Source organism: Maylandia zebra, linkage group LG14, assembly GCF_041146795.1.
Source record: "Maylandia zebra isolate NMK-2024a linkage group LG14, Mzebra_GT3a, whole genome shotgun sequence".
NCBI classification, from domain to species: domain Eukaryota; kingdom Metazoa; phylum Chordata; class Actinopteri; order Cichliformes; family Cichlidae; genus Maylandia; species Maylandia zebra.
The window spans coordinates 27,239,045-27,265,134 of NC_135180.1; the positions used below are offsets into that span (position 1 = coordinate 27,239,045).

The 26,090-nt window shown below is 40.0% G+C and overlaps 3 protein-coding genes across 3 annotated transcripts; 1 reads left to right on the forward strand and 2 right to left on the reverse strand.

Annotated features, from left to right (window-relative positions):
• Positions 1–804: 804 nt before the first annotated feature.
• On the forward strand, positions 805–3,932 carry thyn1 (thymocyte nuclear protein 1). Its single transcript, XM_076873284.1, has 9 exons — positions 805–823; positions 1,118–1,200; positions 1,482–1,584; positions 2,752–2,921; positions 3,005–3,073; positions 3,223–3,315; positions 3,387–3,482; positions 3,558–3,708; positions 3,792–3,932. The coding sequence occupies exons 2-9, from the start codon at positions 1,126–1,128 to the stop codon at positions 3,836–3,838; spliced, it is 804 nt and encodes a 267-aa protein (XP_076729399.1). The 5' UTR covers positions 805–823; positions 1,118–1,125; the 3' UTR covers positions 3,839–3,932.
• A 1,961-nt stretch (positions 3,933–5,893) lies between these two features.
• On the reverse strand, positions 5,894–11,025 carry vps26b (VPS26, retromer complex component B). The gene is made up of 6 exons (XM_004558126.5): positions 10,316–11,025; positions 9,700–9,856; positions 8,811–8,975; positions 8,352–8,527; positions 8,127–8,269; positions 5,894–7,005 (listed from the first exon to the last, which is right to left on the reverse strand). Exons 1-6 carry the CDS (start codon positions 10,536–10,538, stop codon positions 6,868–6,870), a joined length of 1,002 nt encoding a protein of 333 aa, XP_004558183.1. The 5' UTR covers positions 10,539–11,025; the 3' UTR covers positions 5,894–6,867.
• A 2,195-nt stretch (positions 11,026–13,220) lies between these two features.
• Positions 13,221–25,316, reverse strand: jam3a (junctional adhesion molecule 3a). The gene is made up of 9 exons (XM_004558127.5): positions 25,120–25,316; positions 18,059–18,130; positions 17,836–17,949; positions 17,464–17,616; positions 16,372–16,574; positions 15,681–15,780; positions 14,547–14,676; positions 14,411–14,462; positions 13,221–14,321 (listed from the first exon to the last, which is right to left on the reverse strand). The coding sequence occupies exons 1-9, from the start codon at positions 25,181–25,183 to the stop codon at positions 14,286–14,288; spliced, it is 924 nt and encodes a 307-aa protein (XP_004558184.1). The 5' UTR covers positions 25,184–25,316; the 3' UTR covers positions 13,221–14,285.
• Positions 25,317–26,090: the final 774 nt, after the last annotated feature.

Below are 26,090 nucleotides of genomic sequence, written 5' to 3' on the forward strand. Positions count from 1 at the left end.
TTTTTTTCTTTTGTTAACGTATTCACTTATTTTGCCATCTGTAAGTGAATATTTCAGGTTCACATCTCAGAATTCAACTTGAGAAGTTAATATTTTGTCTTAATAAATCAATAACATCTCAAGTTAATTAAAAAATTTTACAATTTACACTCTGCCTGGCAAAACTTATTTTGGAAACAAGCTTCCATAAAATTGTGAAGCTTGCATAAATGAATAAATGTATATAGCTTTGAGAATCCTTTTAACCTTTATACATTAATACCAACAATTCTGTAGGCTTTAACACATAACATAACACTTTGTAACCTCATATTTACTTTCTTTATCACATATTCTCAGACTATTTATTTTATTTTGGATTCACTTTAGTCGTTTCCATGTGTATCCTGTACACACTGAAAACTTACAATAAAGTTGACTTTGACTTAACTTACACCCTGTTTATTTGTAGGTTATAATAATAATAATAATATATTAATAATAATAATAATAATAATAATAATAATAATAATAATAATAAAGGGGTGTTATTGTCATAAAAACTGAAGTAAACAGGCAAACGAAAAATAAATAGACAATAAAATCCGATTAATTTAATTCCTAATAAACCAAAAGGCCTGAAAATAGTCACGTGTTCCCCGTACCAATATGGCGGCAGTGCTTCTACAGCGGACACACGGCAGTGGCTGGAGAATAAATCGAGTGCACCTATACGGTTTTTAGGTCACGTGTTGCAGTTTTTTCCGCGGGATTGATGGCTGGAGCTGTGCGGAGCTGAAGGTACGACTCCATGACTGATTATTACCGAGTTTATCTCCGGACAGTACGTTACGTCTAGTTTGCACGCATTCCTGATGCTTCTGCTGCTTGTTAGTGTCTAAGCAGTTTACACATGTAAATAAGAGCACTTATTCAGAAAACATTTAATAATACCAGCATTAATATTGTTAACTAGTGCAGTATGTTTTTCTTTAGTTACAGCAAGCACTTGAGTCACACCAAATATAGTTTGTGGTTGTGTTATTTAAGTTGAGGTGTTTCTAACCTTCAGTCTGCCACTACTGATGTAAACTGTGGTTATTAAAAATATATGTTAGTAACACTTCTCAAATTAAAGCTTCCTACATGAAGAAGATAATCACGGCTCATTGGAAGACTGCTGTGCTTACCAACATTAATTGCGGCTGGACGCAACTACCGGTAAATAAAGCCAAATTTATGTGATCTTGGACTCATTTTGAATGATTTTTAGAGTAGTCCGTTTGGGATTACATAAAGAGACAAGACACTGACCCAACCTAATGTTCTTCAGTTAACAACACTTTGTATGAACTTTAGAAAAGTATAAATGGATATAAATATAAGGGATGGAAATCATTAGTGGATAAAAAGGAAAAAATGCTGATTGTCTGAGTTCTTGGTGGGAGAGCTACCAGAGTACAAGTTATACCTAAAACTTCTTGTGTTTTTGCCCTCACAAGCTTTACAGAAACAAACCATCCAAACCTTTTGTGGATCTTTACAGAGTCAAAGAGATGCCACCAAAGAAAAAGGCCAGAGTCAGTAAAAGGAATACAGGTTCAGGTAGGTAAATCAAATCACAGAAGAAAATCACCTGTCTGATATTAGAAGGTTAATACACTCATCCTGGGCATGAATCTCAGAGTAATTTCAGGATTTCTAAGGATTTTCCAGGGTAGAATATTTTATAGCTACATCTTTAATTAATTAACCAAAACCATTGGGTGCACAAGTGTGAATTTATTTTGAATTTAGTCTCAATTTTATATAATGAGTCAAGTGCATTCAAACACCCCCACTAATATTTGGTTGACTGTCCTTTAGCAAGCTGCACGTCAACCACACACTTTGGGTGGGCATCAACAAACTTCATGCATAATTCTGGCTGCATGTTTGACCACTCTTTTTTTGAAGAATTGGTAGGGTTCATTCAAATAGTCCAGAAATGTTCAATAGGGTTTAGGTTGGGGCTTTGGGAAGGCCATCCCAGAAGCTTAATGTTAACCTGCTTTATCAATTACAAAACCAGATTTCACATGTGTTTGGCATCATTGTCTGATTGAAACACTCAATTGTGTCCAGGTTGATTTGAGGTGAAGTTGAACAATTTGGACATAGTTCTCCTCCTTCATTATTCCATCTACTTTGTGCCCATGATGCTACCACCACCATGCTTGACAGTTAGTCCATGGCACTGTAAAACTAACTTCACTGTAGACAGTTTTCCTGTTGTTCCATTAGTTTCCCGTTCATGCTAGGCTTGAACCTTTTTGGTCCTTTAGTTGTTCCTGAACATCTGAACCAATTTCTGCTCATGCGAGGGTGACAGTGTGGGTCTTCTTCTAGAACCCCGGAAAGTTGTGTTTGCACTGATTATTTTGGAATCTGCATTTCTAAGAGACATTCCCAACTTGTGTTAATCTACAATTCTATTTATTAGATGTTTACTAAGTTCCTTCGATTTTTCCATTGTTCTGAGTATTGGTCAATCCAATGGGTGCTGCCAAAGAAATAACAACATTGCAGAACCTCCAGTGCCGCTTATTATTATAACTTAAGCGCTTGTTCTTGTTTTTTAAAGTCATCACAGATTTATGCTGTACAATCACTCCACCCTGGAAAAAGAACGGTTCAAAGAAATCATTAAAAACACCAAATTATTGTGACATTCAACCCCTCGAAGAGTGCGTGTAAACACAGTTTTAACTAAAGAGTGCTTCCAAACCACAGGCAAAGATGATGACAGGGAGCCAGTGTCCCCAGCTTTGAAGAAGAGGAAAGCTGCAACTTCTGGTGGAAAAACTGACGAGAGCTCGGCGTCTTCTGGTTCTCCACAGTACAGTCGCTGGCTGATGAAGTCTGAGCCCGAGAGCCGCTTTGAGAATGGCATCGACGTAAAGGTATGGAGCAGCACCAGCTTTGTCAGCGCATTTTAAAGTGTGAGCTGGTCTCACTTGTCTGATGCTTCCTGTTCACTCTGCAGTTTGGCATCGAGGACCTGAAGGCTCTGCCTGATCAGACCAGCTGCTGGGATGGCGTTCGTAATTATCAGGTAGAGTTGCAGCACAGAGTCCTGCAAAAAGAAGATGTTTATCTGAAAAAAGGAGCAATGCGCTGCTACTCCTGAAAGGGCTTTTCTGTCTCTGCTCACTGCACCACTGTGCAAATTATTTTTGAATTTGCTATGCTTATCTTCTGCAGGCACGCAATTTCATGAGGCAGATGAAAGAGGGGCAGCTGGCTTTCTTTTACCACAGCAACTGCAAGGAGCCGGGGATAGCAGGACTCATGAAAGTGAGTCGCTCTTCTATATTTAGGTAAAGCTCGAGACGGGCCCGATGTTCAGCTTCATTTCCTCTTTCTAGGTTGTGAAGGAAGCTTATGTGGACCACACTCAGTTTGACAGGAAAGATGTGCATTATGATGCAACCAGCAAACCAGACGACCCCAAGTGGAGCATGGTAAGCTGAACGCATTAAGCGCAGTTAATGATAAGACTCAAGCGTGAAGGCTGAGCTCGTTCTCTTCTCCCTCAGGTAGACGTCCAGTATCAAAGGATGATGAAGCGTTTTCTTCCTCTGTCGGAGCTTAAAAAGCACCACCTGCAGCATCGCGCTAAGGGGGGGCCCCTCAAGGACATGGCGCTTTTTACAAGGGCTAGGCTCTCTGTGCAGCCTCTCAACACCGGTATGACAGAAGCGGAAAGAAAAAAGTAAATAAATAAACAAATAAAAGAGAAATAGCTGTGAACACTGTTTCTTTCTTCGCAGAGGAGTTTGACTTCATCTTGAGTCTGGAGGACAAAGAGCCACTGTAAGGATTGACTTCACAACGCAGCAAAATCATCACAAGTACCATTGCTTCACTGTAACTGTTAACGTTTATTAAAGATATTAAATATTTTTATTAGACATCATAGTCCAGATTCAATCTGTGAAAACACAAACATGTGGTTATGACTTGAGTTTCTTGGAACTGGATGGAAAGCAGTGCCTCTTTATAAAGTATAAACAGAAGCAGCATTAATTATGGCTGGCCTTTGCTCTCAGAGTAGCGTCAAGCATCATTTTATTGACGTTATTTAATTCATAATTTATAAACGGCAGCATATTTTACGACTCCTGATACCCTTTCAACGCTCGTTTTATCACATGGGAATAACTTGACATTGTGTGCTCAACTGCTGCCCGGTGATGACAGAGTGAGTGGGAAAATAAAACCCGCAAACAGCCTATGTGGCATGGCCTTCCAGGTATTTGCTTAATTGCAAAAAAAAAAAACAACAACAACAACATGCAAAGGGCTCTTGGTAAATTTTCCTTTTTGTAGACTGTGGGGGACCCACATTAAATGAATTTAATGTGCTGAATGCTGAAAAGTACCTTATATAACCTCTGATGAGATGCTGGTTTGGAAGTATTAATGCTGTTGCTGCAGCCCGATGCCACAACAACAACTCCCGTATTATATGTCAGAGTCAGTCAGATGGTGTAGCACCATTTATCTCCTAACTGACATCACTGTTATTTAAATAGTTTTTATTAACTATTTCCAATTGATTTACTTGAATAATTGTGTATGCTGATGCAAAATAGCTACTTCGAACAGCAGTGGCTGAAAAAGCCCAGCCTGCTTTGGAACCCGAGCCCTGGGGCACACTGTGTGTTTCCACTCATGAAGTGTGGCCCAGGGCTCAGGTCACAAAGCTCCAGAGCGCTAATGACTGAATCAGTGTGTTGATATCTTCTGTGGTCTTTTCCACAGTCATAGTTTTATGAAACATTGTCTCCTTCGCTCTGGTTGTCACATTAGGATAACATCACCTTTAAGTTTTAAGCCTTGTCTTTAGTTGAGACCTTTCTCTTTACGTGTTTAAATTACACCTCAAAGCACATGCATGCATGTCCTCTTTCACCTGATGTTACTGTTGTTAAGATAAAACTTATAATTTTGACACGGATCTCCTAAGAACCCACCAGAACGTAGAAACCTGTTATAAAACAGATAAAACCGATATACAGACAAAGTCTTTTGTGGAAATGTCCTTATAATGAATATGTGGTCCAGCAGAAGTTGCTGTGGCTTGCTTGCACCGTTGCCTCAGAAGGTCCTGAGTTCGCCTCCAACATCTAGCCAGGGCTTCTGTGCGTGGTTTGTATGTTCTCCCCATGTTTGCATAAGGTCTCTGGTTTAACCTAACCCTACCCTGCCCCACCCCATGTTTTAAAGACATGCAGTTGGTAGGGTTAGATTAATTTGTTGTTCTAAATTGCCCTGCATCAGACTGGTGACCTGTCCGGGGTATACCCTGACTCTTGCCCTATGATAGTTGGGATAGATCCAGCCCTGATGAGAAAAAGTGGAAGAGAATGGATGGAAGGACATTTTCCTATGAGAAATTCAAAATAAAAATCTACTAATTTTGCAACTCATGAGAACTTAAAAATCAAACTGTACAGTCATGATGTGTATGTGAAAAACTGAAGTATATCGTATCATTCAGTAGCTTGTAAAACCACCTTCAGCACCAATAAACTGATTATTGTCTGTATCCCTGTATTAGTCTCTCACATTGTAGAGGGATTTTGGCTCACTCTTCTTTACAGCATTGCTTCAGTTTATTTAGGTTTGCAGGGAGTCATTTATGCACAGCTCTTAGAGAGGTTAAAGTCTGGAGTTTGATGGGGCCACTGCAGCACCTTGATCCCCCCCCCCCCCTCAGTCACTCTGTTGCAGATCTGCTCACTACTCTATAGCAGTTGAATGTTAAATAAATAAAACTACATTAGCTGTAAGTACATTTTAATGAATGCTCAGGTTCATTAAGTCAACACATTCATTCATTTTCACAACAAAACCACAGAGAATTAAATTCATTTGGCATCAATTTATTAGACTTTTGGGAACAAGGAGTAATCGAGTAGCATTTTGCAAAAGATAGTTCTACTGTAACTTTCTCTGGTTAAAAGACTAAAATTATGTTAGAGGCAGGAGGATTCAATTAGCTTGATACACGTAGGCACAACTTTTAAGTCTCTAATAAAGAGGATACAGAAGACTTCATACTATCAGACCTCAAGACAAACACTTTGACATCCTTTCCTAACACCACTGGAATGCTGAGGTAAAGCTTATGGACATGAAACGTCATTTTGTAGCACTGTGTACTAGATAGTCTGTGTACACGAGCTGGAAACAGGATAACAGGTTTAACTGGCCTTATTTACAGGTTTAAAAACAAACGTGTGGATTAATACTTTAGCTCTCTCACTCAAACAGCAGCGAGAGATTAGAGTTTCCACTTCCATCCTTTTTTTGTGCAAACACACAAACACAGAAAAATGTGTTCAGCAAGGTAAAGCAGTGCAAAGTTATCTTGGATTTCTTGACCTTAGAACAATGTTAGGAATGCATTCATTAAACGTGGAATGTTGGAGATGCACTTGATGAGCATTCGTTTGAAATAATTATGAGATTAGAAATCAATTGATCCCAAAAGTGTTAGAACGTAACAAACAGAAGGCTTAAAATTTCAATTTCACATGGTTTTACCCAGCGAACAATAAGACATGGGTTTACTTTGATTCCCAAAAAGAACCCCCCCCCCAAAAAAAATGCATTAATGAGGAAGGATAGGACCAGCAGCCTGAAGCCCATTTGAATGCCTCATGCAAACTGTTTCATAGTTCACACAGTTTTACCGTATGTCGGTCTCCCTTCTTTCTTTACTAGAAGCAGCAGCTACAAGTAAAGCAGCTGCCTCTCCAGATGTTGTACAGTTCACATGTACCCCCCACCACCCCAGTGCAGACCCTTTGTGAGTCCCGTGAGAGGAGAGCTGCAGCTCTACCCGCTCTCCTCTTTTGCAGCCTGTTCCAGTGCGCTCTCTGAAGCGGCTGATCCTTCGAACCTCTGAGAGGCGATGGCAGCCTGGTGAGACATGCTTTTCCTCACCACGTCCCCTTTTCTCCACAGTGTGATTTCCTGGAGGGGAGAGAAATCAAAGACAAATGTAAGGTGATGACATGAAGAACACCTCAGCCCATGACCTGTAAATGAAAGAAAAGGTACCAAACTGAGCACAGAGTTTTCCTAGCTCTCAAATGTGACTGATAAATGATTTTAGCCTTTTAGAACCAGTCAGTGGGACATCAACCAATAAAAGCACCACTACTTCTTATTCGCTGTCAGACTTGTTTTCTAGTGCAACATTTTCACTATCTAACACAGAAAAAAAGCAGAGCTCCACAATAGCACCTGTGTTTAAGAATTGCTATTGATAAGGTTTTACTGATGGTGTTCAGTTTCAAGGTTTCAAGCAGATTCTTTATTGATTATTGATCGATTTTCACCTACATAGGATTTCGTTTTTTGGGGGGGTTTTTAGTGCCAGTGCAGCAGGTCTATTATCTCTTCAGCTCCACTGCCATGAAAAAAAAGACATAAATAAATAAAACATGCCAGCACTAATAAAAGGCACTGATAAGCTGGGGGGCATAAGCTTTGGATGGAGTACAATTCAGAACAGAACCAGTTGGAACCTGCTCTCAGTTCCCACCTCTGATTATTCAGTAGCGCTAGCTGTAACTACAGTCAGAATCGCTACACACTCACAGCTCTATCATAGCCTGTACCCCCACATTTAGAAAGCAAACAACAGGAGGATGTTCGCCAGCTTTCTTAGTGAAACAGGGTTCAGCTGCCATTACATCCTGGCTGTAGGCACACTTCAGTTATTACAGTTACGGCTGTGACACAACAGGATGTAGCACTGATTGACTACATGCAGGCGGCTTTGTGTGCCTACAGTGGTAGTTGGAGGCTGAGCCTCCTCTTGAAGCCACACTGTCCTTTCACTCTGACACAATCGAAATACAGAGGCAGTCAAAATCAGAACCACATCCAGCCACAGCTGCACTAATGTCAGCCAGGCAGAGCATCTGCAGCTGTGCCCACATCCACCAGCTGGATACTGTTTGAGAGCTGCCCTTCATATAGACTAATAAGCACTAAAAATCACATTCACATGGATAGTTTTAAACTAGTGAAGTAGAAGATTCAGAAAAATGTAAAAACGCTGTCTGATGTTTTGCTTCCAGTCGTACCTGCTGTTTGAAGTAACGTCTCTCCTCCTCGTCAATCAAAACCAGGTTCAGGTAGTAGCGCACCGAGAACTTCTTGTTGATGTCTCGCATGGTGGGGGTCAGATCATATCCAGCCAGAAATAATCGGATGGGGATGGACTCTCCTGCAATGTTAAACACACTCTCAGAGGCTGAGCAGTGTTTGCATTGTGTGACTTGTTGAAACTGTGAATAACTTTTGTTTACCTCTGACCGGCGCTCCATCCATGATCTCGTACTTGGCAATAGTGTCATTTTCGTGGTAAACGCTTGGGCCTGTGCCTGTTGTCTCACGTTTGATAATGTCAATCTCCATGTGTTTAATCTTAATTCTCACCAGCAGAAAATAGATTTTTCCCACAATTACATCTTTCAGATGGTACCTGGAGAAAAAGAAAAGAAAAGCACAGGCGACAACTGCGAATGAGATCTACAGTTTAGTCACTAACAAGCACAATGTTCAGTACATGCTTTTCATTTAAACTGATAATAAATCAATCATTGTTTCAGCTACTGGTTCAGTTTCTAAATAAATAAATAAATGCATCTTTCACTTAAAAAGAGATGGTTTTGCTGATACTGTATAAAACTATTTCACTCTTAAACACAGCATAACAAGGGAAAAAAGTGAATGATAGTGGTTTGCTGCAGCCCTGCAAGCCTTACTTGGATTTGTTATACTCAAACTCGATGTGGAGGCAGTCCTCAATTCCAACTTCCATTTTAATGGAGGAGTTGAGCTCAGGATAGGTGCTCAGTGTGTGGACCACAATGTCCATCTCTTTAGTGATGTCATTTAGTCTTCTTATCACCGTGGCACGAAGAAAATATCTGAAAATAAAGCACACAGGCAATGAAAAAAGTGCCATTTCCTCCTTAGTAGAAAGTCACAACTACACACTAATTGACCATAATGTCAAATCCACCTGCCTATCCTATCGTTTACTGCTCCACCTCATGACAAAGACTCAACCAGATGTCTGGTTGCAACACTGAAATGCATATTCATAATGCTGCCACCTCTTACACTGGTAAAAGCCTACCTTCTCCCAGTGCCCTTCCAGCTATGACGCTGTCGCATTCATCTGTAGGAACCTTTGGTGGTGGACAGGGCTCACCATGGTCAATCTGACTAGTCTGACACCTTCAAGTCAAGTTTAAAGCGTTTTCTGTTCATTCAATTAACAGAGTCCAACCCTATTACCCATTCACCTTGGATACGTTTTGATAGGTACTTATCACTGCATACAAAGAATACCCCAAAAGATCTGGAGCTGTCTTCAAGCATTCACAGTCTAGCCCTTGTCCAACATTTGCAACACATATTAAGTCGTCACAGTTCACTTTTCACCCCTCGATTGTTGACACTGTAATGATTTAACGTTACTCACTTCCACCGTCATTGGTCTGAGCAGCGTGCATGTACTGCAAGTCAAATGTGGGCAACATCAAGCTTGAAAACTGCTCAGTTTAAGTGCAACCACATGACAGGCAGGTTAACAAGTAACGCGCTCACTGTACTGCTGACAAAACGACAGTGAAGGATCAAACTTACCTTAGCTTGACATTCTGGCCTGTGTAGGACTCGTAAGGTTTCTCAACATGAGTGAACTCAAAGTCAAAGGTCTGGGACTGAGTTATTTCACCAGGTCTTGCGAGATCTTTCACCAGGGAAACAAATTCATGATGGTTTCCTCTGTCGTAATACAACTCTAGAACAAGAGGAAAGATAGTATTAAAAAAAAAACTATACTGTGCACGATTTTGGATACAACTGAGCTCTTGAACTCGTAATTGATTTTAGTGGCCAGAAAGCCATACCATGTGAATTTTACTTTAACATGTGAATTTCACTTCTTAAAATCTATTTATGTGTCCAAGTTTTCACACAGCTCTTTCACAAATGTAACACTCAAGCAGGGATTGTCTGTGTTGCTTACAATTTCACTGCTGGAACTTTTAACAGTCCAGCTGCAGCAGATTAAGGACACTAGAGTGCAGCTTACAGGTGATCTGAAACAGGTCTACACAGGTGTAATATGTGGCCCCCTGAGTTTCCTTTCATGTCTAATATAAAGTTGAAAACTGAAGCATCTGTTTGTTTCACTGTTGAGGGATGCCTCCATGTTTCTTCACCCCACAGTCTATCACTCGCTGCTATTTTTACATACCTATTTGTCCCACAAATTCAATTTTGATGCCGTGGTGCTCCAGCCTCTTTCCGGGGTTCTTCAGCGTCACATTCACCTTTCCACTGACAGTCTCGCCGTCGTAGAAAAGAAAATATTTGTCTTTCTTCCCATCTTCAGTTTTGTGTTCAACCTTCTTCCTCGTTTCGGCGTCATTCAGGACAACATCGATTTCTGCGCTTTGACCAAAACTAAAGAAACTCATTATAATGCTGCGTCCTCGCTAACTCTTTATCTTATCTAAGTGCGAGTTAACTGACTTGTTAGCACGCTGCACCGAACCTGCTAACGTTTCAAAGTAGAAAACAAGTGCACGCTAAGGCCTGCGGAGTGCGCGAGCTTGGCTGCTTCTCGTAGCACGAATTACACCGACTGACATTAAAAAGTCTCAAGATATGTCACAGAAACCTCCACACGAGCTACATGTCAAGCAAATTAGCGCTTCGATGCTAAAACACACAATATTGTGAATAGCCGTTTTCTTTTTTTCTGCTCTCCGTTGCTGAGCCTGGATCTCACCGATAAACAGCCCGAAGCAGCGACGGATGGGTCTGCTGTTCACACAGAGCTCGCCGCGTAAATGTATCTTACATGTTTGTTTTCTGGGGATAAAACGACGAACGCTGTCAAACGACCAGGATGTAACACCAGCTTTCTTTACCTGCGTTAGCTGAACTACTTCCGGGTGGCGTTTTTTCACAGTAAAAGCGGAAAGAAAGGCGCGGAAGTCGCTAGGCACTAGCGATTATGCTTGAACTACAGCGTGTTTAAGACCTGCAAGTGTTAAAAGGAAAAGAAATATAAATAAATTGCATTACAATACTACACTCATGCAAACAATATAAACATTTATAAGCACTTTCAAACCATTAGCAAAAATTATGAAAATACTTAAATTATCAGAAGTTAATAATAATAATAATAACAATAACAATAACAATAATAATAATAATAATAATAATAATAATAATTATTATTATTATTATTATTATTATTATTATTATTATTATTATTATTATTATTATTATTATTATGTACAGCGTATGTAGTATGTATGAATGCTATTATATTTACACTGGCACTGGAGGCAAAATGTGAACACAACTCCAACACAGCTGTCATCTTTCGCACGCAGCAACTCACTACACAAGAGTTCTACGTCATCAGTATGTGCGATCTACACACACTTTCAGCAGCGACGCTTAGAATTCTATGCCCATAGACTTACTATTATGCTATATTGTAATGTACATAAATGAAATGTGTATACTGTAAATACACTATTTCATCTTTCTTTATAACTTATAGTACACTACTGTAGAGGATTTGAATTGGATTTCATGAAAAGGACCCATGAATATAATTTCATAGATGAAGCAGGATTCAATCTGGCAAAAAGGAGGTGGAGAGGCAGGAACATAATTGGTCAACATGCCATTATTGAAGTCCCTGGCCAGCATGGTGGCAAAGTAACTGCGGGCCTCTCCACTGTCATGCAAACCTGGGGCCATATAACACTGCACATCTCCTTACATTTCTGGGTCATCTACAGGATTTCATGGTTGCACGTGAACAGCTGGATCAACAAGCAGTGCAACCTGTATATGTCATTGTTTGGGACAATGTGAACTTTCACTGTGCTGTCCTGATACATGAATGGTTCACAAACAACCAGCGCTTTATAAACATTTCCCTTCCACCTTACAGCCCCATCCTGAATCCAACAGAAGAGTTTTTCTCTGCGTGGAGGTGGAAGGTCTATGACCGGCAGCCCTACACTGGGGAAACTTTACTGGAGGCAATAGAACACATCTGTGATGGGACAACTTTGGAGTCTAGTCAATGCTGGTTTCTGCACTCAAGAAGGTTTTTCTTATGTTGCCTGGCATGGGAGAATATTGCCTGTGATGTGGATGATGTGGATGAAGTCCTCTGGACTGGCCCCACACAAAGACATGATGATGTTGAATGAATCTGTGAATTACAGAAATGTGCTTTTAATTTAGTTTTATTTTTAATTAATTCATTTTTGTTATCTACATTCAGCACTTCATATCATTCTAATTATGGTCATTTGTTAAATACACTTAAATATTTCCTGTTAACTACATGCCCTGAATGCCGTATCTTCAATTATCTGATGTAGTGTCTAACGAATATTCTGTGGTGAATATATTTTTACTTGTTGTGTAAAAACTGATTTTGAAGTGATAGTTTGATTCTGACAGAAGAATCTGAGGTTTTGTGAATGTAGTTCTGTTTAAGGTTTTGAGAAAATGGGTGGAGGTTTCAGCAAATGTGTTTTAGCAATTCAGAAAAACTGGAATAATAATAATTACAACTTGCCTAATGAAGCGTTGATTGGCGCTTCAATGAAACTCTGGATGTCTACAAAACTATGAGCCAACTGATTTCAAAAAGCTTTTTCATTTTACTGTAATACCTGCACTAATTTTCCTCCACTCTGGATTTTTTGACTTGCATATATAATTTGTGTGTTGTCATGTGTTGTGATGGTAGTGAGACGGCGGCCGTAAAAACAACACAGGAGGTTGAGCCGGAGATGGTGAAGATTTTCGCTGATTTACCAGGAGGCACAGGATTAAAATGAGTATCAGAGGGATTGAGTTCAGGTTGAGAGGTTTGGAAACAAAGTTAAAGCGGCAAGGGTGAGATTGTGCTGCCAGGCAGGAGAGTCTCTTCCAGAGAGAGCTGCAATAGGAGGACCACAAAAAACATTTCTGGATTGAGTCAACATGGACAAGCTATGTTTGTGTTTGTGCGTGATTTCCCCCTCACTACACAGAAACCTTGTTTGTCTGTGTATCTCTATATTTCACTTTAATCATCTGGACAAAATCCACCAAAACATTTGAGACTCCAAAAATTCAGCTGAAATATATTTAATAGTAACAAAATAACATTAACGTATAACATTAATATCAAATGAACAGTGGACATTGTACAACAGTTCCTGAGTTGTTACACACATCTTTGACACTAATGTCTAAAATGACACACTGTTGTTACTGACAGGCTCAACACTGCAGATACACACTGAACAGTGAATACTGTAAATGTATTTCCAATAAACAGTTTATTGCAATATTTACAATAAGGTATGGAGTGCTACGCATTCAAATGAAAAGCTCCAAAAAGTATATGCATGTATGTACATTTATAATACTGAGTCAAACCTGGACAATATGTCCAATACTCACAAAATAATTAGTAAAGCACAAAAGGTCACTTATACACAGAAACAGCACTCCAAGAAATCATCAACACCACCTTTATATTGAGTTTGCAGCATATTGGAATATATGGTGTTAAAATTCACACTTTATTCTGTACTTGTACATGTTTGTTTTCATTTGTAAATATAGTCATAGGCTATTAAATTGTGCCTTCTAGTCAGCTCATGAGCCTTTTGCAGCCTGCTACTTATTGCCTGTTTAACTACAGTATGTACAAAAACATGTTTCGTCCTCTGCATGTGAAACAAACTAAGAACAAGGATGAAGTAAACAATTTACGTCCACTGTAAAAAATTGAAGAGCTATAAAAGAGGATTTGTCCAAAAACAGTGAGGGAATGTAGTTTACAGTAACCTTTGTGATGACACTGTGATATAAACATCGACCTCCACAGCTTTGAAATCGTTTTATTGTACAGTAGCTTTATGTTGAGTATAAAATGAGAAAAATATGTAAAAACCAAATATTTTCATGGAATTTAATATTAATAAACAACAACAAAAAAATCTGTGGCATTGCAAAACTCAACCAAGTGCCACAAAATGATATTAAAATTACTTTGGCAAGTCGGCTGATTTGATTTTGATGTGCATCAGAGAATAATGTGCCATGTTAGACTCCAAACTTTACCAAGTGGAGCATCATTGTTGCAAGTTTACTTCGTCGTGGTTACATCGCGTCCTCTGTGTCGGCTGTCAAATAACGAAGGAAGACTTGTGGCGGAAATGACCCTATGAAAAACAGGAAGTAGGAAGTTACCTTAGATTTTCTTTTTTTTGGATTTGACTTCCAACGAATGCGGTGTGCTTTGTAAGTTTACCTCATCCGCGTCTCCATACTCAACACTGCTATTCTGTGCAGGCCAGTTGTAGCTGAAATAAAGTGAAACAGAATGCATAAAAAAAAAAAAAGTCAGGATTTTATATCCTTTCATCAGAGCTGCAGACTGTACTCACTTATTTTCATTGTGGCCTTTTTTGTGGAAGCATCCACGTCTGAAGGAATGACAAATGGAAACCGCCAAGCATAAGAACGCAACCACAGCACCAAACACCTTGAGGAAAATCCCCAGGATGTCAACATCATCTGCAACAGGGCACAGAGAAGTGCTCTTGAGAGAGTTACGTGGCCTGAGACATATCGATAGCCTTTAACCATGACTTATATCATTGCTGCATTTTCATTTTTATGTATATCTTGTGTAATTGCCACACTCCTAAAATCCTCACTTAATTGTTATTGGCTTCGATGAAAATAAGAAGAATTTCATGTTCATTAAATACACCAACTCAAGATACCAAACAATGAAACAAATAAAAACAAACTTTGTCTGCTTATCACATTAAATAAGAAGAATTCCGATGATGTACAGTAACAAATTTTGACATTTAATAATAAATGTGATAAAAATAACGAATTAGATTTTTTACATGAATTATGGTGAATGTCTTTTGTTTGTTTTTTCCATTATTTTTTCTATAAAAATGTTCAAATGTTCAAAAATGAACAACTCCTACAACAAAATGAATGCCTATAGTGTGCAAAAACACTTTAACTGTGTGGACAGCTGCTTGATCCTTTCTGCTTCATGTTCTGGCTGCAGAATACGCTGTCATGGGCATGTTAGCATATCAGGGGCGTGGGTGTCTGAAACTGTTGCTTCCCAGCGAGGTGCTGGGATCAGACTGACCTGGACAGCCGGAGCTTTCCTGCATCCAGTTCGTTGCAAAGGGATGACGCTCAGCAGAGGGAATTAGTTTCCCTTAGCTGCCTTCAAATGGCAGTTATAAGCACAAAGTATGCTTGGCCTTCAAATAGTTTATATAATATTTAGTGGGAACAGTGGTGCTTGGGGTAAAATTAATGAAAAATATTGATGTTTGCTTTGAGATAAAGTTTATTTCATTCCTACATGTGAAGTCGCGCCTGTCTTGTCCTCTCTGTGTTCATATGTTTTAGCTTCCTTCTGTTATTTCACACTTTTTCTCTTTGCCGTGTTAACTTGAAACTTGAGAGTGAACGTGTCTGATTTTGCTTTTGGCTTAAAGTGCTGTCAAAAGACCTGCTTGGCTGGTGTGAATGTCACTCACAGACTTCCATTATTTGCGTGGGACACTGTGCATGCCCCGCATCATTCTTTGCCTGGCAGTAGTACTCCCCCGCGTCCTCCTTCCTGACCCTTCGAAATTTCTGTGGAGACATTTTTAGAAAACTGTCAGTGCACTGACACGCAGACGAACTGTCAACAATAGGATGTCTGGCTGTGGTTGAATATAGCGACATTTTGGCCTTCAGATGGATTTACGGGCTGCTTTTAATACTGCTGTAAGATTTTAGATTAGAGGGCATCGCTCTATGTTTTATAACATGGTTAAATTTCTGCCAGATGTTAAACTTTTACCTGGAAACACATCAGTTTGGCTTTAAATGCAACATTATCCTTGTTCCATATGCCAGGTTTTGGATAAGTGTTCTTACTGGCTCTTTTTACACACGAGGGTTAATCCTGCTCTTAGTCATATAATGCTTAAGGTTTTATTTAGATTAAGCGGGTAACATTTACATTAGATAAGCTCTGACAGAGAATACCCGGCACTAATGAGTCCTGTCTACAAACAGAACAGACAGGCAGGGAGAAGAAGTTTACATCTGTTCATTTAACAATAATAACAGTAAATACTGAGTGCTGCCGTGCCTCAAGAGATATTTTGCACAGACAATAGGAACTGAAATGATAAAGCCATAAATGTAGCAACAACAGGATGCTTGTCATTTTTGTACCAGGCCTCCGGTGTCGGGGTTGATGCTGTAGGAAGAGTTGGCAAACTTTGCGCTGTTTTTGGGATCCTGTGGAAGCTCTTCATTGTTGTGAAACCAACGGTACTGAGGAGCGGGAAAGCCCTCATTTTCCAGACATCGCAGCTCTGTTGATGTTCCCACTGTGACGGCCTCTGGCACGCTGCACCGTGGTACAACAGGTTTCACTACACACAAAAAGCACAGATTCACATCAGGCTGCTGAATGTTGTGTAGCATTTACACACTGCTGAAAGCGATACTTTTACTTACTAAATGGCTAAAGGATAACATTTCTTCATTTCATCTGTAACAACATACTTTGCTGGCCAGGATTTAAAAGTAGCAAATACGTCCATAAAATTAATCAGGAAACTGTTGACTGAGCTCAAAGACCAAGTGGGTGATTTCCTCATTGACTCCCACACAATCTGTTTGCAACCAGAGGTGTTGCCACCTGCTGGTCACTATAAAGAATGCAGGTTTAAAGAGCATCCACACTGGCTTCACTTTTCAGACACACAGGGTTATTGTCCATAAAGTCCATAGTGGTGCACAATTTATATACAGGCAGTGGTTATGCCACATACAGCAAACACTGCTGGCACTCGTTTTTTGTGTTTCTCTGTGTGCAGGCCAGGGTCTGCAACAGGCTCCGTGTCTAAAGACAAGTCTGCGACTCCCTGAGGTGAAGTGTGTTCTCAGCCACTGTATGGTGACAAAGAGAACTGTCATCAAGTGATACGTAAGGTTAAAGTTGGAATTGTTATAACGTCGCCACAAGCCCCAGATATCCCGAGTGATTTATGTAAGTGGGTGTTAAATGGTTGTGATTGCTGTCCCAGCAGGCCACTAGCTTAATCTACCAGCACCTCAAAGGCAACGGTTAGATGCATGGCAACCTCACAGTGACAGCAATCATGATGTAGCTTTATATTTCAGAAGTAAATTGAGTGTAAAATGTATAAACTGCCACATAATCTTAATATCTATTCGATCATAAGAACAAAGTGTGATTAGAACTTTAGAGGGTTGACGATATAGACATGCAGTGACTTTTAGCTCTGCTCTCCATACCTCTTACTGCAAGACTAATAAGTATTTCATCAAAGTCCCTTTGATCATCGATGGCGGCCACCTCGCAGCGGTACTCTGCTGTGTCTGATCGAGTGGCGTTGAAGATCAGAATGTTGGCCGGCTCTCTGAGCTGAGCTCTGCTCTCCAAGTCCCCTTTTGGAGAACGACAGAAAGAGAGAGAGATGGGGGGGTGAAAAACACTTTACAATTGCTCATTCAAATACACAGCGTGACTTCACGGCTTAAAAACAGAATTCTGAGCCAAGGTCTTTCAAGGTAGCATTCACTCAGCTAAGCTTTGAGTGCTGCGACTTTGCTTTGAAACACTGTGCTCTACTGGTTTCTCTAAAAGACAGTTTCCAAGAGGTTTACCTGCTATCTTGTTTTGAAAGTACACATAACTGGGAACACCATTTTTAATCTTTTTCCACTCGATCCTTGGGTTGTTTGTCGAGATGGACTCTATTAAGCAGGTCAGTTCGATGGCTGGGAAGAAAACAGAACGCATGACAGCATGAGAGAGAGGCAGGCTAAATCTGGAAAAAAGAAACGGTACTTTGGTTAAATAGGTTAGTGTGATTTTCAAGCAACTCACGCTCAAACTCATTTGCCCAAACAATCTTGTCCGTGGTCCGGAGGATTACCCCAAGTGATGATGGAATGTGACCTGTGGAGAAAAAAAAACACAGGCAGTAAACGCTGAGTAACCCCGATTGGACACGCGAGCATTTTCATTAGCAGACATTATAAACGGGGCATGTTGCCCAATAAACACTGGATTAGACCGACAAATATAGCTGACATAAGTGTGCCACATATTTTTAATGAACTCCTTGTAGAAATATACTGTCATTAACATTTAACTTGAATTATTTGTGGCGTTTAATTGGATAATAACGTGACTTATGATGAGTCGATGGAAGAGACCAGGGCTAGTTGTAAATGATAATGAAAGAAAACAGAGATTTGACACGAAGGACTCTGTAAATATTTGGATAATGACCCATTTTTTGTTGTTGCTGTTGTTGTCAGCTTTAATCCTGCGCAAGATGAAATCCAGACCGAGAATGCAGCAGACAATGTAAGTAAGCGTGCAGACAAGAGCCAAAGTCACTTTAGCTCAGTTACTAAGGATCAGCAATGCTCTTGTAATAAGTTGCAGGACAGAATAAAAGGATTTGTGTTTAGTACTGCAGCACAGCCGGCTCAGACCAAGTAAATGACACACAGGCTTTAGCCATTAGCAAACATGACAGTTGCTATATTGACTTTATTTCACACTGCTTGTTTTATAACAGAAAGGCTCCAAACATTAACTGTATATAGAAGATGGATGTTGCCACTGTAACCTCACTGAATTCCTATGTTGTAGTCTCAAGCTACACACTCACATGTAGTAGTAACTAAGGATGCTCCTGGTAACTAATTTGCTAGTTATTTAAACAAGAGAAAAAGTCAACCCTCAGAGAACATTCAGAACTGAAGTGAAGTGATGAGGTTAAATATTAGCCATACAATAACTGCACATGTATTTGAGAGCTATTTGAAGCCGCTAATCACATGTCTTGATAATCAAGTTGAGTTTTAAATGTAAATCTGTTGGACACTGTGCCATATATAATAGTCACAGTACTTAATGTCACAGTACCAACAAACCACAGCCCTGGTTTGTGGCTGGTGGCGTCACAACATTTCTCACCGGGATGGAGCTGCCACTGCTTATTAATAAAAACCAAATAAGTAACTTAGCTAACTAGTATCTTTGGTACCAACTAGCAAGAGGCAGAACATTTTAATGTGTAATCAAGTAGTCGCATGCATCCCTAGTAGCAACTTGGTAACTGCAAAAGCAAGCCTAACTTGTTCTTTTGTTTTCAAAAGGATGTGAAACTAACACAGAACATTCAGGAAAGTGTTTACTGAGGTCATAGGTCAGTGAAGTCCAGTAATTTTACTTTCTTTTTGCAACCAGGAGAAAAACCCGGAGAAAGAATGGAAGCAGATTTGAAGCAGATTTTCCTCTGGCCTCACTTTTCCAGCCTGGAGCTTATGTTCAAATTTTATGCACAGCCTGCTGTTCCCATCTTCTGTGTGTGCTTCTCTTGCACAGTACCCTCACCTGCATGTCACGTTACCAGGTTAACCAGCGATTTTTAACTGGCTGCAAGTTTGAGTGTGGTTGGCCCTCCAAATGTTTACCCCCCAGCTCATCACCAGCAACAGGGATGTCCTTTAGCCATTAGAAGTGAGTGTAGTTAATGCACATATGGTTATATTAGTTGATCATAATAAGACACACATAACAGAGTTTTCTTCCTGTTCTCTCTTTCCACAGTCACATGCTCGATCAAAGAGTGTTGTTTAATTGTTGGGGTTTCCTCTGTATTATTGTGGAGTCTTTACCTTACAACAGGTGACTGCTGTTGTGATTTGGTGCTATATAAATACAATTTAATTGAACTGAATGCAAGTTTTTAATTTCTTTTTTTAAGCGACCGTTACACTGGAAACCATTCTGGGGACATTAACTATTAAAAAAGGGGGAGTTAGAGATGATATCTTTATATTGATTTCTGACAAAAACACAGCTGCAGAGATAGTTTGCATCACTAGTTATGTTAGATATTATGGATGACGATGCGCCCCTGAGGAATAGCTGGAAATGGTCAATGATGTGTCACCCAGTAGACCAGAAAGCCCCCAAGTCATTTCAGTATTTGGTGCAGTGTACTATTAAAGCGTTTACTCACTGAAGAAAAAAAATACTGGTTTAGAGTTCATCCACTTTTACACATCGTTTAAAAACCATACACACTAAAATATTACTAGAATTACATTATATTATTATAATGTACATCTAGTATATAGTATATTATATTACTAGAAGTACATGTACATTTTTTTGTATTTTTTCAGGGCTAGCTCCTTTGCTAAATCATAATACTAATTCATACTGAGGTTGCAAAATAAATCATTTATCAAGATCCCCAAACAAATCAAATCAGAAGCACAAGAATAACTTCACAGCGGGAATGAGCTCACATTTGAACCATACTTAATCAACCATCTTCGTTTCCCTCTGGCACAAACACAACACATGAGACGCGCTTATTTTAAGTTCAGTGCTTGAGCGAAACGCTGAAAGCAATCAGTGTTATTTTGCAAATGTCAGATTATAACGGCGAGAGGCGTAATTCACAAGTTTTGTTCAATTTGGGTCCGCCGAATGCCAATTTAAGTGGAAAATACGTGAATCTGGGGACGAGACGGGTGTGCAGTGTGACATCGAATTAAGGAAATGTGAAAATTACTGCTCGGCAAACACAAATAATTCAACAGTCTTTGCTAAGGCTAAATAAGTAGGTTTCTACCTTCCCTTGGTACCCTATAGTCAACATTTTTTTGTTCCAAATGCAGTAATTACTGAGTACACGCACAACGAACAGCACCCATGCTGAGTAATGAAGGCAATCACGCTCCCAGTGGGGGCAGTAGTTAGGGTTTCAAATAGAGGCTGAAATTAGACAATAATAATCTGAGCCGCCCCTGAATACGACAAGACATCCCTCCTGTTTTCCCGAGGCAGCGTGCACTCTGACTAACTCCGAGGGATTTGAGCAGCCTTGTTAGGACACGGGCGTCCCTGAGTTGTACATTGTGACTGGGAGCCAAAGGGAGAGCGAGCATATAGCCTTCAAGTGATGAAAACATGGGTCCAACCAAAGCATCCGCTCTTATAAGCACAGCTGCGGACAGTGATGAGATCTGACTCGCAGGTCTCAGCTTCCATCTCTGCTGCTGACTTTCCCACCCTGTACATCAAGGGCTATTTTTACCACAGCAGTGACTGGACATCCCGAGAGACGCGACGAAGGCCCGTCCAACTGAAGCTCCCTCGACATACGCACGTACTGACCCTTCAAAATGCCCTTTGAACTGCTTCTTCCAGATCTGCGAGGTACTCGTTTTGAGGAACGATATTTTTGAAAAAAAGAAAGAAAGAAAGAAAAACAAAAGCTCTTTCAAATACTGGAACGTTTAATTAAATCTGCAGCTGCAATCACACTGCAGACTCAAAGTATCACGTAAGAGAAAACAACTGCTTTCGCAGTGTTATGGGTTGCAACACGGCCGTGTGTGATGTGCTTTTCAAAGTTTACAGGAAACAGATCTGCTCGAGTTCATCTGTTTTCATAAGTATGTTGTAACGCTGACAAAATCTCCTTAGAGGATACATCTCCCGTGTTCATCTGAACAAAAACCATGGAGAAAAACAAGTTTTTAGCCTTTATTATCTGGGGCGAACAAAATCTAGAATCAGTGCGCACCGGTTGTACAAGCAGGAACGGCGTTAACAGGATGTTATTAAAGGTTTTTCTCATCTCTCTTCCAAATAATGCAAAATGTAGGACGTGGGAAAGAGTAACCACAGTCAATTAACATGACAATGTATAACTAATTACTAATGCGAGCTTAAAATAAAAGCACGCAGACAACAATGTTTGGTAGCCTCCCTTCCCCCGTGACACGGTGCAGGCTGAAGAGAAGACAATGTTTCTGAATTATGAAAATAATCTCAGCGCTTGCTGGAAAGCAAACAGGGGCTCATTTTTAATCCCTCTGTCATTCTAATGCAAAGACAAAGTAGGTCTATAGTCAGTTCTGAGAGAAACTGGCTTTTAAATAGCCACATTCAGCAATCCTCTTACGCTCTAAATATGAAAACAACCACCCATCCCTGTCCCTGCAACAAAAAGTTGTTGATCCAGTGAATCTATAAAAAGCTTTTTCCCAGACATTCCAGTGCAGTCGCAGCAAATATGCCGAAGACAGTGGATGGAGCGAGGAGGCCCACTGGGATTTACAGCATACTGGAGTGACTGCGTAACAGAACAACTCAACGCTCAAGCAGATTTGATTAAGTTGGTTATGTTGTTATAAGAACTGGGAGGAAATAAACTGTTCATTCAAGCTACGCACGTGACACAATGACTGCAGCACCTCAGACAGATGAAATATAAATGAAGTCCCAATAAAGCACAAGGCCGATAAAATATAACTCATTTTTCGCAACCTATAACAACGCAGCTTAAATTACATAAAACAGCAACGCCAACAATGTTCATATTTGATAGAGCGTGTGTTAAACACTAAAATACCAGATATCCTCTGGTTCCTGCCTCTCATATGTGAATATATGATTGTAAACTTTATGAACTTGGAAAAAGCAATTTGAATACATTTTTGTGGTGTGTGGGAAATGGGACTCTAGCAGTTTTTTATCATCTATTGACAGAAAAATGTATCAATTGCTCCTGAACAATCATTCAAGACAATTAGCATTTAATGAAATCCTAACACAAAAACTCAACGGCCAATTCATTAGGTACGCTTTGCTCATACCAGGTTGGACCTTTTTTACTTTTAGGAATGCTTTAATTCTTCAAGGCATATGTTCAACAAGGTGGGGGAATCAGATATTTTGGACCATGCTGACATGATAGCATCACGCAGTTGCCGTGATCTGTACCTCCCGTTCCGCCACATGCCAAAGGCATTCATTGAGACAAGCTCTTGATATCTGGTGAGTGCAGAGGCCATTTAAGTATGGTGAAGTCATTGTCATGTTCAAGAAGCCGGTTTGAGAAGATGAGTACACTGTGGTCATGAAGGGTGGACATTGTTAAAACTACACAGGCAGGCTGAGGCATTTAAATCACGCAAACTTGGTATTAAGCAGCCAAAACTGAGCCCAGAAAACATCTCCAACACCATTACACCAACAGCAGCAGCCTGAATAGTGATATAAGGATGGATCCATGCTTCCTGGTTGCTTACACCAAATTCAGACTCTACCATCATCAGATCAAATCAGTAAACATTTTTCCAAGCTTCTCCTGTACAGTTTTGGTGAGCACATCTGTTTCCTGTTCTTAGCTGACAGGGGTGGCACATGGTGTGATCTTCTGCTGCTGTAGTCCATCTGCTTTGAGGTTCAACATGTTTTGCATTCAGAATGCTCTTCTGCGTGTCCTCATTACTTACTTATATTTATCTTCTTATCAACTCAAAGCAGTTTGGCCATTCTCCTCTGACCTCTGGCATCAACAAAGCATTTTCAACCAGAGAACTGCTGCTTACTGGATATCTTATCTTTTATAGTAAACCCCAGAGGTGGTTTCATGGGAGATTTCCAGTGGATCAACAGTTTCTGAAATACTCAGACAAACCCGTCAGCCATCAACAATGATGTCGCAGTTCAGTTTAAACTTCAGCATGTTGTCTTGACCATTTCTACATGCATAAATAGACTGTGCCATGTGACTGGCTAAATAGCTATTTGAGTTACCTGTTGTACCTAACAAAGTGGCTGATGAGCAAATGATTACAGATTTTTATTTTTGATGCAAAGTCTCATTCATAATGTCCAAAGCCCAATTCTGAGTCCGGAAAATCTCAGAAATAGCATTTCTTTTTTTTAACTTTTCAATTTTCTTGCAGCATAAAGGAAAAAAAAATTAACAATGTAAGAATTACATCCAATTTTCTGCACATCAGAATCACAAGAAGGCATCTATTTTTACCTTAACTTAAAATAATTCAGCTTTACACATCAGTGCGTTCCAGTTATATGCAGCATGAATCACAATATGCTAAATGCAAAACGTTTGAATAACGATTCATTTTCATTATTCAAACATGACAGCACCCTAAAGCTCAAGGTCAGAACATAAACCAAATCGTGAGCTACATTCACACACAGCTCGGAGTTTTTACAACCAAAACTTGAGAGCATAACAAATGAACCTCTGCCTGTCATCTCCGCTTAGTCATTTGATTTACTGCTTGCAGAGCACCTGGGTGAAAAGTTCAACACTTAGTGGTGCACCCACCCGCAGCCAATTAGCCGACGCAACCATCCAGCATCAGCTGATCGCCACAAATCTCTAGCTGTTGCTGCTGCACATCATCTTGTCACCGCTACCCTCGACCTGCCTCACTCATGGCACCCCACTCACCATCACTATCGATCAATCACCACGTGATCAGGAGAGGTCAAACTACAATAAAATGAAATTCAAGCAGCCTCAAATGTATATGATGCATATACATATATGCAACAACCAAAAAGACAAAGCATTTTAAATATATATTATTCACAGGCCCGTGTTTCTGTGTACCACAGGTCTCCACCATGTGGCTGCCGTCTTTTTATACTAAAGTAACGTTTGCATTGTTTGTATTCTGGAAATTTCTTTAGAAATTAGTCGACAAGTGAGCGTGCAATATGTATGATTTCTAGGCTAGGTTACACGTTTTTAAAATCACGTAAAAAAAAAAAAAAATTCAAAACGTCAAGGGTGCTCTGACAACTACGTCATTTTCCAGCTCGGATGTGAGGTTTGCTCAAGCGTAAAACAATCAAATACAATCTTCAATCGATAATGAACAGACTGTTAAAACGCCACAAAACACAACAAAAACGTTTTCCTGACATTTCCCAGCCCGTTTACACGTCAAGCTAACGTTAAAAAACGTCCTTGTCGGCTCGTAGCGCTGACAGAACCGCTACAGCTCGGATTTAACTTGACTGTAGTCGCACCTCGCCGACTCCGATATGATAATAGCTTTGTGAATAAGCGGGGGAAAACTCACCTAGGCTGCTGTAAAGCACAAAACAGGCTACGAGTCGCGCAATCGCCATCTTGCAGCGTATCATTTATCGGTTACAGCTGCACACACTCAGCACCTCTGAGAGGTAAGAGGAGGATGAGGGCACAAAAGACTGGTGGATGTTGCCATCGACGAGTTTCCATAGCTACAAGGGCTGCTGTGTGGGGTTGCGCCCTGAACGTAGTCTGACAGGCGGTAGGCGGTGCCAAACATGCCCTCCACCTCCTCCTCCACACACACGCACAATTCTGACCGTATGTTCTCGTGGGAAAGTGGCGACCTACACCCTCTAGTGGTTATTGTTCTTTTTGGGACCTTAAAAGACCATAATAGGGAAGATTTTTTCCCCTTTATTAAAAGAAACATATAACAGCTGAAAATCAAGCAGCATTTTGAGATCTCTTGCTCACGCTGACAGACAGACGCATTATATACATGATCAGAAGAAAAGGATGCCGATGCAGATTAACAGACTGGATATAATCTTTTACGGATGATGCTTTGTTTTGTTCTCCCCAGTTCAGTGTGAATAAGAAGTACAACTCATGCTAAAGTCTCCAGTGAGCTGACACTGTAATTGGTGTTTGAACTGAATCAGAGAGGAGAGGGAACAAGGCAATCATTGCATCAGAGTCTTGTAAATAAACATGTAACGCTGCTCTCTTCTGTATGCTCGGGAGGACTGTCCCTCTTTTTCATATAAGATAAAATGGTGAGAAATGCATAATCAGGATGATTTAAGATGGATGTAGGTCAGTGTTTTGATCATCAAAAGTGGATGAGAAACTGATTTATTTCTATGAAAAAAAAAATAATTTCTCTATTTAATTTCCTTGATACAGTAGGTGTGAGTATATTTATGACAATCAGTTTCAATGTTAAGAGTATTAAAGATGTTGAGTATGTCGTCTGGATATTTGAATACAGTGAACTGATTCTTCTGTTTTATGCAT

Excerpts from the sequence above, each read along its gene's own strand:
- thyn1 (XM_076873284.1), top strand. The coding sequence starts at position 1,126 with ATGAAGAAGATAATCACGGCTCATTGGAAGACTGCTGTGCTTACCAAC. Across the intron at positions 1,201-1,481 it reads GCGGCTGGACGCAACTACCG|CTTTACAGAAACAAACCATC; the intron begins GTAAATAAAGCC and ends TGCCCTCACAAG. Across the intron at positions 3,074-3,222 it reads ATGGCGTTCGTAATTATCAG|GCACGCAATTTCATGAGGCA; the intron begins GTAGAGTTGCAG and ends TATCTTCTGCAG.
- jam3a (XM_004558127.5), bottom strand. The coding sequence starts at position 25,183 with ATGATACGCTGCAAGATGGCGATTGCGCGACTCGTAGCCTGTTTTGTG. Across the intron at positions 14,677-15,680 it reads CACGCAAATAATGGAAGTCT|ATGATGTTGACATCCTGGGG; the intron begins GTGAGTGACATT and ends GCCCTGTTGCAG. Across the intron at positions 14,463-14,546 it reads AAAGGCCACAATGAAAATAA|CTACAACTGGCCTGCACAGA; the intron begins GTGAGTACAGTC and ends ACTTTATTTCAG.
- vps26b (XM_004558126.5), bottom strand. The coding sequence starts at position 10,538 with ATGAGTTTCTTTAGTTTTGGTCAAAGCGCAGAAATCGATGTTGTCCTG. Across the intron at positions 8,270-8,351 it reads GGATGGAGCGCCGGTCAGAG|GAGAGTCCATCCCCATCCGA; the intron begins GTAAACAAAAGT and ends TTAACATTGCAG. Across the intron at positions 7,006-8,126 it reads GACGTTACTTCAAACAGCAG|GAAATCACACTGTGGAGAAA; the intron begins GTACGACTGGAA and ends TCTCCCCTCCAG.